The sequence below is a fragment of the Lithobates pipiens genome, unplaced genomic scaffold (genome assembly GCF_037356315.1).
Source record: "Lithobates pipiens isolate NorthernLeopardFrog02 unplaced genomic scaffold, aLitPip1_a1.2 Scaffold_83, whole genome shotgun sequence".
NCBI lineage: Eukaryota > Metazoa > Chordata > Amphibia > Anura > Ranidae > Lithobates > Lithobates pipiens.
The window spans coordinates 216,739-232,450 of NW_027507907.1; the positions used below are offsets into that span (position 1 = coordinate 216,739).

General features: G+C 43.6%; 1 protein-coding gene across 1 annotated transcript in view; it reads right to left on the bottom strand.

The window, feature by feature from the left end:
* The window catches only part of LOC143973511 (Fc receptor-like protein 5), a 62,784-nt gene that overhangs the window by 20,332 nt on the left and 26,740 nt on the right, over positions 1-15,712 (bottom strand). The window contains exons 7-9 of the mRNA XM_077474429.1: positions 13,757-14,026; positions 9,962-10,243; positions 3,144-3,302 (exon numbers count right to left, since the gene is read on the bottom strand). Of these exons, the coding sequence (XP_077330555.1) occupies positions 3,144-3,302; positions 9,962-10,243; positions 13,757-14,026 (711 nt within the window). The remainder of the gene's footprint in view (positions 1-3,143; positions 3,303-9,961; positions 10,244-13,756; positions 14,027-15,712) is intronic.

Consider the following 15,712-nt stretch of genomic DNA (forward strand, 5'->3'; position numbering starts at 1 on the left):
AAATATATTTTTGATCACTTTTATTCCTATTACAAGAAATGTAAACATCCCTTGTAATAGGAATATGGGGTGACAGGTCCTCTTTACAGTGAAATCTGGGGGGTCAATATGACCCCACATCTCACCTCTAGGCTGGGAAGCCTGAAATAAAAAATTAAAAAAAAGATTCTGGCTTTGATCGTACTGGCGAGTTGGTAGAAGCACCGGAGGGCGGTGAGGGGTGGGAGGCGTCTATGGCTGGGTACTTCAGGGTATCACCGAGTATGGCTGGGTATCTCTGAGTATGGCTGGGTATGGCAATTTATGGCAGGGTATTACAGAGTATTGGCGGGGTATTGGCGGGGTACTACAGAGTAATAGCAGGGTACTGCAGAGTATTGGCGGGTACTGCAGAGTATTGGGGGGTACTGCAGAGTAATGGGGGTTACTGCAGAGTAATGGGGGGTACTGCAGAGTAATGGCGGGGTACTGCAGAGTAATGGCAGGGTACTGCAGAGTAATGGCAGGGTACTGCACTGCAGAGTAATGGCAGGGTACTGCACTGCAGAGTAATGGCAGGGTACTGCACTGCAGAGTAATGACGGGGTACTGCACTGCAGAGTAATGGCGGGGTACTGCAGAGTAATGGCGGGGTAGTGCAGAGTAATGGCAGGGTACTGCACTGCAGAGTAATGGCGGGGTACTGCACTGCAGAGTAATGGCGGGGTACACTGCAGAGTAATGGCGGGGTACTGCAGAGTAATGGCAGGGTACTGCAGAGTATGCACTGGTATTGCAGAGTATTGGCAGGGAATTGAGGGGTTAAATTCGTTGAGCAGCGATGTGGGCACTGCAGATGCAGCCCACATCGCTGCTGACACCGATCTCTTTCCCCTCCGCTGTACCGATCGGTACAGAAAGGGGAGGGAGGAACAGGCGTCATAACATGACTCCGGTTTGTTTCCAAGTGATCACTCCGTCATTTGACGGAGCAATCACGTGGTAAACGGCCGCTATGAGCGGCCGTTTACCGTAATGCGCCGGGTCCTATGGACCCGGCGGTCACGGATGCTCTCGAGTGCGCACACCTCGGGGCACGCGAGAACAGAATTCTGGGAGGCCGTTAATTAACGGCCTCTCTGAGTTAAACAACCGCCCTGAAGCCGTTAATCGGCAATGGGCAGTTGTTAAGTGGTTAAAGCTAGATCACTAGCTATATAGGTGAGGTGAATATAGTGGTGTATACTGCAGTCAGGGCACAGACAACAACCACTACACAGCAGCAAGATAGGAAATCAGCCAAAAACGATTGGTGTGTACTGTGTTGAAGGTACACAGAACACCCACTGCTTCAGATGCAAAGTAACACACTACAGGAGGCCGCCTTAAAGGCGGCCTTATATAGTGTGGGGCGTGCACTACACAGTCTGAGCTATGATTGGCCACAGGCATCCTGCCTGTGGCCAATCATGGCTCTCCTCGCTGCCGGCGCTGCGATTGGCCAAGCATGCGGGGTCACAGTGCATGCTTGGCCAATCATCGGACAGCAATGCACTGCACCAACGCAGTGCATTGTGGTCCGCGCGCGCGTCACTCGAATTTTGACGCGAACGGCCAAAACGTTCGGAATTCGCCGAACGCACGAACAGCCGATGTTCGAGTCGAACGTACGTTCGACTCGAACACGAAGCTCATCCCTAATCATAAGTATCATAATATCCAAAGTATCATAACAGGAAAATACTAGACTGGTGTCATGGATCAAACTACATGATCCTAGACTGGCATTATGGAGCGATGTGTTTCACCAAAAAACAACTTCATTGGGGTCCGCACCGTTCAATGACAATTGATGTTGATGTAACTATATACTAGCTAAACTAAAAAAAACTTCACGCCAACAGTGACTCGCAGCCCTGTATTCGAACCATGGAATTCCAAGCAATGGCATAAAAATGACCAATGACAACCTCTTGCAGGGTTATCAATGTCTGTCAACAGTCTAGTACACTTGACTCTTTTCAAAAGTAAAAGGATGATCTTCTACTCATTTCGGCACGCCTACACGATTACATGATTCAACTCATCATATCAACATTTCCAAGTTAATGACACGTGTGATGGCGGATTATTAGAGGAAGGCGTGGCATGTCTGCCGATTTGAGTAGAAGATCATCCTTTTTACTTTTGAAAATAGTCAAGTGTACCAGATTTTTTAAATACATTGATAGCCCTGAAAGAGGGTGGTATTGGTAATTTTATGCAGTTGCTTGGAATCCCAAAGTCCCTTGATTATCTCGATCAGCCTGCCGATTACTATTGGCTTGAGGATTTCTTTTGCTAGTATATAGTTACATCCCGAGGTCAAGTCCTGGGGAAAAAAGTGTGGGAACTCCCACCCAAGATCCACTCGCCCACAAAAAAAAAAGATACGCTCATATGCATATGATTGACAGGTAGATCGAAGCAGAAGCTGTCATGGGGCCCCCTACTGGCAATGCCCCTGAATGGTCAGGTGTGTGGCACTTACTATTGCTGCTGGTGTAGCACCTGCCACACAGTTCACATACTTCGAAGTCTTACAGGACATGGCTGCTAATGGGAACTGAGTTCCTGTTGTGGAAAAAGTACAGGAACTCCGTTCCCATGCGTTCCCGTAGGACTTGAGCCCTGGTTACATCAATTGCCATTGAACACCATGGATCTTGATGAAGTTGCTTTCTTGGTGAAATGCTTTGGTCCACGACACCAGTCTGGGATCATGTAGGTTGATCCATGACGCTAGTCTAGGATTATATATTTTCTTGTTATGATATTATATGTGTCAATACTTTGGATATAAGTTGGCATTGATGTATTTTTGATGTATCTTTATTCCTTTTTATAATGATTTTAAATTTGCAATAAAAGTGATTGTTTTTAACTAAACTTAATTATGGTATTGTGGGCAAATTTAAAATGCCTCAATTGTATGTCTTTCCCTATTTTGTGTTTTTTAAGGGACGGACAGTTGTGTATATTGTATGAATTGGGATATGAATTCCTTATAAATAAAATAAAAATAAATTATATTTATAATAAATGGTGTTAGAAGGCTTCACTATACAGATTTTAGTTTTTGGGTAAATTTTTATATGTTAAAGCTTGATGAAGTCTTCAGTTACCTGTTTCTTGAGGGTCTGCTGTTTGTTTTTTGCTAGTAGAAGTTATCAATGGTTTGCATTTGTTCTTGTTGACACTTATGAGGATGATGATGATGATGATGATGATGATGATGATGATAACCGAAATAGTGACTAAAGCTGCTGTGCTGTGCTCATACTCTACACATGTGGGGAAGAAAGATACATTTCAGTAAAAGGAAGGGAATAACATTTGCCATTAGGCAATAACTGGGCATACTTACTTACCCTCATGAAGGGTGAGCCATGAACCCCTTAAGTGTGTTGCTTTGGTCTTTAACTTTTCATCAAAATGAATAAACTTTTACTGGAGTTGACTAACCTGTGGTGCTCTCATACTCTTATGCCCCGTACACACGATCGGACTTTCCGCCAACAAAACCATAGATTTATGTTCGAAGGTTGTTGGCTCAAACTTGTTTTGCATACACAGGATCACACAAATGCTGGCCAACAATTCCGAACGTGGGTACATGGTGACGTACAAGATGTATGATGAGCCGAGAAAAAGGAAGTTCAAGGAAGTTCAACAGCCAGTGCGGCTCCTTCTGCTTGATTCCGAGCATGCGTGAACTTTTGTGCGACAGACTTGTGTGCAACGTTTTGTTGGCGGAAAATTAGAGAACCTGCTAGCCAACATTTGTTGGCAGAAAGTCCGACAGCAAATGTTCGATGAAGCCTACACATGGTCGGACTTTCCGGCAACAAGCTCACATCCAACATTTCCCATCAGAAAATCCGACCGTGTGTACGCAGCATTACACTTCGCTTAGAATTTAGAAAATAGTTGTTTGAACCATTTTAATATCTTACCTAATCATTTAGCAATATATATTATCTGTGATCCCAGTATCCCCACAATATCAACCTTTATCTTCAAGGATTGTGAGGGCTGGCTTAGCCCTTCCTTCTCTGGGTTGGCTGCTCAGCTGTCTACTAATTGCCAGCTCTCATCTCTCTCCACAGTTACCAGCTTTTCCTAATCCTGCTCGTCTATCCACCTACTTAAAGCTGTCCAGCTCACTTCATCTCTGCCTTCGCCTTGGTCACATCACAAGAAACCATCTCCTGTGTAAAGACTGGCTTGCTGACATCCCTTCTGGCTCCTTATCCTGTTTGCTGTTGCTCCACTTGGATCCCTGGCTTCTGGCCTGGCTGATTACCCGATCTGGCTACTGAAATCTGGACTGGCTGACTACTCGATCTGGTTACTGGACTCTGGCTATGGTTTGACTACGCTTACTCTATTTACCTTTTTATTATTTATTAATAAAAAAGTGTGATTTAATTGTACTTTTGTCTCGGTCTGTTTCATGGTTTCTGACAAGGATATCCTCTTGCTCAGCCTTACGCTGTTGATTGGAGTTATGACACCTTTGCCTGCCTCTCCATAAGCTATCCCCTCTTTAGTCTATCATGAATGCCGCTGCCAGACTTATCCACCTTACCAACTGCTCAGTGTCTGCCAACCCTCTCCTCCAATCCCTACACTGGCTCCCAATCAGCGGGGAATTAAATTCAAAATACTAACCACAACATACAAAGCCATTCACAACTCTGCCCTAAGCTACATCACCAATCTTGTCTCCAAATATCACCCAAATCGTCCTCTACGCTCTTCTCAAGACCTCCTACTCTCAAGCTCTCTTGTCTCCTCCTCCCATGCTCATCTCCAGGTTTCTCCAGAGCCTCTTCCATCCTCTGGAACTTGCTACCTCCACCGGCCCGGCTATCCCCTACTCTTGTTACCTTCAGGCAATCCCTGAAAACTCAAGTCTTCAGTAAAGCCTATCATGTCTCCAACTAATCTCTTTTACCACTTCTGTCAGCTCATTGCACACAGTTACAACCTTTTGTACCACCTGCCCCATCCTATTAGATTGTAAGCTCTTCTTAGCAGGGCCCTCTTACTCATATACTCATTTTATTGTATTACAATTGTATTGTCTCCCTTTTATATTGTAAAATGCTGCGTAAACTGTTGGCACTATATAAATCCTGTATACCGTATATACTCGAGTATAAGCCGAGATTTTCAGCCTCTTTTTTGAGGCTGAAAGTGCCCCCCTCGGCTTATACTCGAGTCATCGCTGTCTGCCCGCTCGATCAGCGTGTCGAGCAGACAGACAGCGGCCATTCTGATTCAAAAGCCGCGCCTCCGGCTCCCCCTTCGCCTGTGATAGGCGGAACACTGAATTTCCCAGCAGCCTGTGTTCCGCCTATCACGGACTTCGTATCATCCTCGTACTACGGACGAGGATGATACGACGTCTGTGATAGGCGGAACACAGGCTGCTGGGAAATTCAGTGTTCCGCCTATCACAGGCGAAGGCGGCGGCGCAGCTTTTGAATTTTACAATGGCCGCCAACGAACGAAGAGGGCACGGGACGGAGGCAAGGCACAGGACGGCACGGCACGGGACGGGACGGGACGGGACCGGAGGCAAGGCATGGCGGCGAGGCACGGCGGCGAGGCACGGAGGCAAGGAGGCTCGGCACGGGACGGAGGCTCGGGACAAAGGCTCAGGACACAGGTAGGCTGGACACACACACACACACACACACACACACACACACACACACACACACACACACACACACACACAGGGATGGATGGATGGATGGAGACACACACACACAGGGATGGATGGACGGACACACAGGGATGGACGGACACACAGGGATGGACGGACACACAGGGATGGACGGACACACACACAGGGATGGACAGGCATGTCTTACCCTCGGCTTATACACGAGTCAATAAGTTTGCCAGTTTTTTTGGGGGTAAATTGGGGGCCTCGGCTTATATTCGGGTCGGCCTATACTCGAGTATATACGGTAATAATAATTATAATAATGACACAGTAATCATTTACAAAATCTTTCGGCTGAATTTCCATACCCTGATGAAGGGTGAGATTTGACCTCCCCTAAATGTATTGGCTTTTCTTCTAACAATTATTTTCATGATCTATTAGTTGGCAGATTATTGTTTCGATTGATCGATTAATTGGATAAAAATCTCAAAGTGTGGCGTATAACTTAGTTATCATGTAAAGTAAAAAAAAAAAAGAAAATGTGTTCTTATTTATGCAGTGGTAAATAAATAACCAGCTATATGCTTCTGGAACAAAATAATCCACTCTGGGAATAACACACAGAAGAGATATATATTATTAAACGTTGAATCTGGTACATATCATCAGACTTAGAAAAAAAAGAAAAAGAAAAATCCTAAAACACTGTTTTGCAGATTATCAAAAAGGAATGTAATATAATATTATGCATGACAGGCTCCCCTGTCATAGGCAGGTAGCTTGATTCAAGCTCCCTGCGGCTGCTGTCATTTATGCTGGCCAGTGGCAGCTCATTTATAGGGGGGCGTATGGGCGCTGCCCCCCCACCCAGCAGTAAAAAAAAAAAAAGGCACTATGGGAAGTGCCACGTCAATGCAGTCACAAGATTGCAGACGAGGAGCTTCATTTGCAGGCTTTGTGGCGCAATCCAAAGCGCCGAACAGCTTCCGCCCGTAGTATTACTACGGGCGGGAGCTTTGTTCTTCTAGTTAACTGGTCACTTCCGGTTTCCATATGCTAGAGGTGAACCGGAAGTGACACAGGCAGCTCCGTGGAACACACAGCGCGACTGGAGCTGCCTGTAAGGTAAGTATGAGACTCAGTGAGGCTGCATATAATGGGGCACAGTGAGGCTGCATAAGATGGGCACAATGGCTGCATAAGATGGGCACAGTAGCTGTATTTGATGGGGCACAGTGGCAGCATTTGATGACACAGTGGCAGCATTTGAAAAAAAAATTGAGAACCATGCCGCCACTGATGCTGGCCATACACAAATTAAGCTTTCCCTAAAAATATTCATTTTAGGAATGTTCGTTTTGATTTTCTAATTGTAAGTGAGGTCAAATTGGCATTCATTTTTGATCATGGTAACAGGATAATTCAGAGGAGCAGAAAATAAAACTTTTCTTGACAGAACTAATTTTCGGACAGTGTATGTGATTTTTGTTTAGAAGTCACATTCATTTTAAAATTGAATGATATTTTTGAATGTACCAACAATTTTCGTACAAATATCGATACGTGTAATGCAAACATAAGACATGTAGTAGAAGCAGCAGCATGCTTTTTTCATCACCTGTCATGATGGGGTTAAAAAACAAAAATTAGCCCTTTTTTATAGTACACGAACCACAGATAATCACTATTATAGGGGGTTCATTTATACTGTGAAACCGTGAAAGTGATAATATATATATTAGTTATATCATATATACTGTATACTGTGAGTGTAGTGTGTGTATATATATATATATATATATATATATATATATATATATACAGTATCTCATAAAAGTGAGTACACCCCTCACATTTTTATAAATATTTTCTTCTATCTTTTCATGTGACAACACTGAAGAAATGACACTTGTCTACAATGTAAAGTAGTGAGTGTACAGCTTGTATAACAGTGTAAAATATGCTGTCCCCTCAAAATAACACAACACACAACCATTAATGTCCAAACCGCTGGCAACAAAAGTGAGTACACCCCCTAAGTGAAAATGTCCAAATTGGGACTATATTAGCCATTTTCCCTCCCCGGTGTCATGTGACTCGTCAGTGTTACAAGGTCTCAGGTGTGAATAGGGAGCAGGTGTGTTAAATTTGGTGTTATCGCTCTCACTCTCTCATACTGGTCACTGGAAGTTCAACATGGCACCTCATGACAAAGAACTCTCTGAGGAGCTGAAAAAAAGAATTGTTGCTCTACATAAAGATACATACATATAAGAAGATTGCCAAGACCCTGAAACTGAGCTGCAGCACGGTGGCCAAGACCATACAGCGTTTTAACAGGACAGGTTACACTCAGAACAGGCCTCACCATGGTCGACCAAAGAAGTTGAATGTATGTGCTCAGCGTCATATACAGAGGTTGTCTTTGGAAAATAGATGTATGAGTGCCACCAGCATTCCTTCAGAGGTTGAAGGGGTGGGGGGTCAGCCTGTCAGTGCTCAGACCATACACCACACACTGCATCGAATTGGTCTGCATGGCTGCCATTCCAGAAGGAAGCCTCTTCTAAAGATGATGCACAAGAAAGCCTGCAAACAGTTTCCTGAAGACAAGCAGACTAAGGAAATGGATTACTGGAACCATGTCCCGTGGTCTGATGAGACCATGATAAACATATTTGGTTCAGATGGTGTCAAGCGTGTGTGGCAGCAGCCAGGTGAGGAGTACAAAGACAAGTGTGTCTTGCCTACAGTCAAGCATGGTGGTGGGAGTGTCATGGTCTGGGGCTGCATGAGTGCTGCCGGCACTCGGGGGGCTACAGTTCATTGAGGGTACCATGAATGCCAACATGTACTGAGACATACTGAAGCAGAGCATGATCCCCTCCCTTCAGAGACTGGGCTGCAGGGCAGTATTCCAACATGATAACGACCCCCAACACACCTCCAAGACAACCACTGCCTTGCTAAAGAAGCAGAGGGTAAATGTGATGGACTGGCCAAGCATGTCTCCAGACAGAAACCCTATTCAACATCTGTGGGACATCCTCAAATGGAAGGTGGAGGAGCGCAAGGTCTCTAACATCCACCAGCTCTGTGATGTCATCATGGAGGAGGGGAAGAGGACTCCAGTGCCAACCTGTGAAGCTCTGCTGACCTCCATGCCCAAGAGGGTTAAGGCAGTGCTGGAAAATAATGGTGGCCACACAAAATATCGACACTTTGGGCCCAATTTGGACATTTTCACTTAGGGGTGTACTCACTTTTGTTGCCAGGAATTTTTGACATGAATGGCTGTGTGTTGAGTTATTTTGAGGGGACAGAAAATTTACACTGTTATACAAGCTGTACACTCACTACTTTACATTGGAGACAAGTGTCATTTCTTTAGTGTTGTCACATGAAAAGATAGAAGAAAATATTTACAAAAATGTGAGGGGTGTACTCACTTTTGTGAGATACTGTATCTAGAAGTAGAATATACAGCATATTTTAACTGGGAGTCAGGCATAAAGCTATATGAGGGGTGGAGGGGGATATAAATATTTTATAATAAAGTAGTGCTAAAGACTGAGATGTTTTTGCATGTATATAATCATTTTAAATATAATGCACAATACTACTAAACTAGTAAAAAGTCAGTAATGTTTGCTGTAGAAAGCTGTAGCTGTAGAGTGAGTTTTCCAGCATTTTTCAAAGTTTTTATCTTTTTTTTTTTCTTTAGCAAAACTATACTCCCAAAACTTAGCTTATGGCTAAAAAACGTTAATAAACTCCAAATAGTCGCATTTTTCTGTGTTTTTATGCTGTTCTCAGCTTTTTCCAGAGCTAGAGTGTTTTTTAAAGCTGAAAAACTCCTCTCAAAACCCACTAGTTCTGGGGTTTTTTTTTCCAGCTAGAAAACACCCCTGCCAAAAACTGCTGATAACAGCCTATGTATGCATGGACACATAGGATAACATGCTGGGGCGTTTATTGACTGCAGAAAAAAAACATCTGAAGCCAAAAAACAGCAGCTGTAAAAACATCAAAACGTCTCCTGACCAGGACTACATGTCCCACGAGGCATTGCTCCTTACACATTTACATGTTCTCAGGCACTTAAATTAATAAACTTTTACTGGATTTGACTAACCTGTGGCACTCTCATCCTATAACACTTTGCCTATAATTCAGCATAGAGTTGCTTTGACCATTTCAAAAGCTTACCTAATCATTGGTATAATAAATGATCTGATCCCAGTGTCCCTATAATCTCACCCTTTATCTGGATGGATACCTCCTCACTCCTCTTCTTTACATTGTTGGTTGGAATCCTCACTTCACAGGAATAGTTCCCAGAATCCTCCAGCTCGGTGGACAGGACTTCATATTGATTGGACAAATTGAATCTCTGAACATTCCGTCCATCTCTGTAGAAAGCAAACTGAAGTTCTGTGCTCCGTCTAAGTGGACTGAGACTTGTGTTGCATATCAGGGTCATGGTGTCACCTTTTGTCACTGGATTTTGTATTGTGGTAAGATTTGGTTTCGGAAACAGCTCTAGAAAACATTATAAAGATAAAAATTTTAAAGTAAAGCCGCTACGAAATGTATATATACAAACTATTTATTGGATTCACAGCTGCATAGGGGGAGCTGCATGAGGGTCTTTAAATTACTGATTGGTACAAGAGGCTTCTAACAGCTACTGTGATTTCTGATCAGGAATTCCCGTTAGCTATTGATGAAGCAATAGTCAATTGTATAATAGATTTTTTTTTTATGCCATCTGTGAAAATAAATAAATAAAAATTATATATATATATATATATATATATATATATCATTTTTTTATTATATTTTTATTATTTTTATTATTTTTATTATTTTTTATAATTTTTTTATTTAAAAAAATATATATTTTTAATTATTTAAAAAAAATTTATTTATTTATTTTATATATATATATATATATATATATATATATATATATATATATATATATATATATAGTATGATTTAAAAAAAAAAGTATACTAGAAGGTTATGCATCCATGGATTTCAATGTTTTATGTTTTTCCCAATTTCTACAAGGACATGAGTTTTCCCTAGGACCATCTATTATTATGGGGTTTGTCCTTTAAATTGAACATGTAAGCAAGTTTATTGATGATCGGTCGCAGCCAAATGTGTGCCCAGAGTCTGTCCCAGGGGTAGGCAACCCCCGGCACGGGTGCTACAAGCGGCATACAAAATCCTCTTTTGCCGGCACTCGACTCTCACCACATCAGCAGAGCAGCGCAGGAAAGTGTCAGTGAGGCACTAATGCATTCCAATCTCAGAATTCCCCACGCTACCCCTGCACTGAGGGGGAGGCACTGCGCCCCCACACATTGTACAGGATGGGAAACATTGTTTGGTTCTCGAACTTTGCTGTAGCTGCGATCGTCAGCTCTTGTGATGGGGAAGAGATTGGATGCAATTCTGCTGGGAGGGGTCCCTGTTTCCCCCTTCTGGAGGAAGATGACTCGCTTTTGGTGACACTACCAATCTCAGAAAGAAGGCATTTCACTGTAATTGAGAGAACCACAATAAGGTGACAGTTTGTGCAATTATTGTTGAAATTCTGGAAATTTTGTTTATATGGGGCAGATATGAAAGGAGGTTCATATGTGGAACAGATGATGCTCAGGAGTTTACAGTGGTGGGGCAGAAGAGCAGAGGGAGACAGAGGTAGGGCATATGTGCAGGGGGGTACAGTGGCAGGGCAGAGGTGAAAAGAGGTACATTGGTGGGATAGATGAGCAGGGGGTTACAGTGGTGGGGCAGAAGAGCAAGGGGGTACAGAGGTGGGACAGATGTGCAGGGGGGTACAGTGGTGGGGCAGAGGAGAAAGGAGGTACATCGGTGGGCAGATGAGCAGGGGGTTACAGTGGTGGGGCAGAAGAGCAGGAGGAACAGAGGTAGAACAGAAGAGCAGGGGGTACATAGGTGAGACAGATGTGCAGGGGGTACAGTGGTGGAGCAGATAAGAAAGGGGGTTACAATGGTGGGGCGGATGAGCAGATGGGTTCAGTGTTAGGACAGATGAGAAGGTGATTCATTTGTAGGACAAAAGAGAATGGGGGTACAGCGTTGAAGCAGAAGTGCAGGGAGGTACACTGTTGGGGCAGATGAGAAAAGGGGTTCATTGGTGGGGCAGATGAGCAGGGGGGTACAGTGGTGGGACAGAAGGGCAGCATGGCACAGTGGTGGGGTAGATGTGCAGGGGGTTACATTGGTGGGACAAATGATCAGGGGGTTACAGAGGTGGAGCAGATGTGCAGCGGGTTACAGTGGTGAAGCAGGGGGGGCTACAGTGATCTGAGGTTTGAAGGTGGAGGAATTAGGGTTGATCTGAGAACTGGAGGTGCAGACATTTTGGCTAATCTGAGGCATGAGAGTGCAGGATGTTAATTTATCATTATTACCTTTTTGTGATAGAGAAGTGTGAAGTTGCCATTTGTTTGTTATAAAATCGGCACGTTCAGTTTCTTTGAAAGCATTTTTCGGCACACTGTGCTCAAAAGTTTGTCCACCCCTGGGCTATCCACTTATACAAGGGATACACTTTCAGAAAAAAAATCAAATGGCATGGCTCCACCTTCCAACACTACCTTTGTAGGTCAGCCTTTCTCAACCTTCTTACCCCAGAGGAACCCTTGAGATAATTTTAAGGTCTCAGGGGATTCTTGCTGAAAACAATTGGGAGTTATTTGGAGGAATTACTCTTATATTTAGTGGTCAGTGGAAAGAATGCCTCTCTAAGAGTAGTGGTTCAAATCCCACCCTAAAGAAAACCTAAAAGTTTTGCCAGGTGGCATAAGATCCGTAACTTTGCATGCACCATCAAATGTAAGGTCAATCAGCCACAGCTCAAGGATTCCCTAGTAACTTCTCGAGGAACTCTATGATTCCAAAAATTGTTGAGAATTGCTCCTCTAAATGCCGAGCTTCTATATTTTAAAGGGTTGGGATAGTAGCCATGGCTTTGTGAATTAATTGGGATTAAATTAGAGATTTATTATTGATTAAATTTTTTAAGTTTCTGTTGACCCACAGTGTCTGTGTTTATTTCCCATTACTCTTAGCCCTTGTACAATGTCCGATAATGTCCGATCGGACCGTGTTGTCGGATAATCTGACCGTGTGTGGGCTCCATCTGACTTTTTCCATCGGAATGTCCGACCAACAAAGTTTGAGAGCTGGATATAAAATTTTCCGACAACATGATCCGATAGGACTTTGTCCGATCATGTGTAGAGAATTCCGATCCGACAAAGTGCCAACGCATGTTCAGATCAAATTACGAGACCAAGGCTATTGGCTACTAGCCTGAACGTAGTCCCGTCGTAACGAAATAACGTCATCACGTTCTGAACGATCAGATTTTCTGACAACTTTGTCCGACCGTGTGTATGCAACATCAGTTTCGGACAAAATCCGTCGGAAAAAATCCGTCGGATTTTGTTGTCGGAATGTCCGACCGTGTGTACAAGGGCTTACAGGGTAAGGGTTTTCTGAATGGCACCATTTGTGTTGGAAAAGGTGTATCTGTACTTGGCCACATTTTGCCATGAGCTAGTATATCAATAGGATCTTTATTTTATGGACTGATAGTATAAATGACATGGAAATCTTGTTATGGCCTCAAATAAACTTTTTACCAAAAACAGAGATATAAGACTTAGTTTAATTGACCCTTTAAATTGATAGTGTACTGTGTGATAATGCTGCAAGAATGATATACGATTTGGTAAAATATAAATACCTTCTGATCATTGCAATAGATTTGTTTTTGTAAAGATTATTTTTCACATGACTTTATATGTGTTGATTTTTAGTTAATTTATTTTACAAATCCTAAAATACAATTTATAAGCTGAAGGGCTAAACATTTCGCTGCCATAGCTTATTTAAAAAAACATGATTAATATTTAATAATATTGCAATACATTACATATAATTAAAATTCATTACAATAAGTACAGATATAGTACTCTATATAGTATTCAGGAACAACAATAGGTTCACCTTGTATCCGAATATATAATTCTGCACTTCTTTTCCTTACAGTGTTGTTTGCAGTTCTCACTTCACAGGAATAATTCCCAGAATCCTCCAGTCGGACATTCAGGACTTTACTGGATGAATTCAAATTCAGTACCTTTTGTCTATCTCTGTAGAAAGTAAACTGCAGTAAAGGCCTCTTTTGGGGCAGACTGAGACTTGTGTTACATATTATGTTGTCCCCTTCTCTCACTGTATTTTGTACTATGGAAATCTTTGGTTTTGAGAAGAGCTCTAGAAGGGAGATGTAAAAATTATAGAAATTATACATATTTAACCCCCACCCTACCCAAGTAGAAATGTGTTTTCCCAAATGAGGTTCACCTTCAGGGAAATTAATAGGATCCTGAAAGACTCAGGGGACCAGGTGCACAAAGGGTGGCCAAAGAAGTATCTAGAATTGGAAAATGCTTAAGGTGGAACTAAACCCTCCTATCATTTACAGCCAAGGAAGCTGCCATCTTAGCCCCTGTTTGGTCGGCACTGCAGTTGCCATTGTGCTGCACATGTGATCAGTTATGACATCAGCCATTTGATGGCTTAACAGTTTGGTTGAGAGCACAAACAACTGTGACAGGCATGCTTTGAATGTAACTGATTTGGGGAACCGTTAAATTGAGTTCCATTTCATATAGTAGCAGTACTAAGAAATTCCATAACGTTTCATACATGTTTGATATCTTTTCCCCACTTTCCTTGTAAATCTCCTGTAGCCACTACTTACCCTCTGTAGCCCCACTAACCCCTCCTTCCATGCAGGCATCTCTTAGCTCCCACCCCCAACATTTCTCCTTTTACATCTAACCTTTCCTCACATATTTTGCCCCCTAGCCACGTCATCTTTCTACATGTGTGATTGCACCAGCGAGCAATCAGAGAAGGTTGAACAAGGCAGAATAAAGCCGCGTACACATGTAGCGGTCTGTCCGACGTACTTAGTCTGGCGGACTTCCGCCAGACTGTCCGTCGGAATTTCCGAACGGGCTACTTGCCCACACACGGCACTTTTTCAGCGGACTAATACGGCGTACTAAGTCCGCCGTGCTATCCGCCCTACTTTCGAAATGAACGGACTCGCCCACACACGCGGAGGAAAGTCCGCTCATTTCGAGCGCGTCTCCAGGTAGGCGGGGCCCGTGAAGGAGACGTCGCTGGCCCCGCCGCCTGGTATGGACTTAAAGGGGAACCCCAAGGCCGAAAAAAAACGGTGTGGGGGTCCCCCCCAAGTCCACAACAGACCCTTGTCCGAGCCCGCTACCCGGCCGGCCAGGAAAGGGGGGCGAGCGAGCGTGCTCGGACAAGGGTCTGTTGTGGACTTTGGGGGACCCCACGCCGATTTTTTTCACCGTTGGGGTTCCCCTTTAAGTCCATACCAGGCGGCGGGGCCAGCAACGTCTCCTTCGCGGGCCCCGCCTACCTGGAGACCCGCTCGAAATGAGCGGACTTTTCTCCGGGCGGGAAAAGTCCGCTCATTTCAAAAGTACGGCGGACTGGCACACACACAGCCGGATTGTCCGCCAAAATGCGAGTACGGCGGGCAGATTGGTGTGCAACACGGCATTCTAAGTCCGCCGTACTTTCAGGTCAAAAAAGTATGCCGGAGGCTACACACGGGGGGATTGTTTGGCGGACTTGAGTTTGCCGGACTTTTCCACCGGATTGTTTGATCGTATGTACGCGGCATAAGAAAAAAGACACAATTAAATACACTCAGATGGTTTGGGGAGCAGCCATCACCCATCCTGGTCTTAGCAGTGTAATAGAATGTATAAACAACTGACTCCATCTTAGATTCTCTTCCATTCGTATAAAGTAGAAGTAAACTTTTTTGTGTGTGCATAGAACCACACCCTATGAGATATTATGGTTTAAGCCAAAATTGTGTCAGCAAAGTCATTAGCTATTTCTTGTTATGTAGTC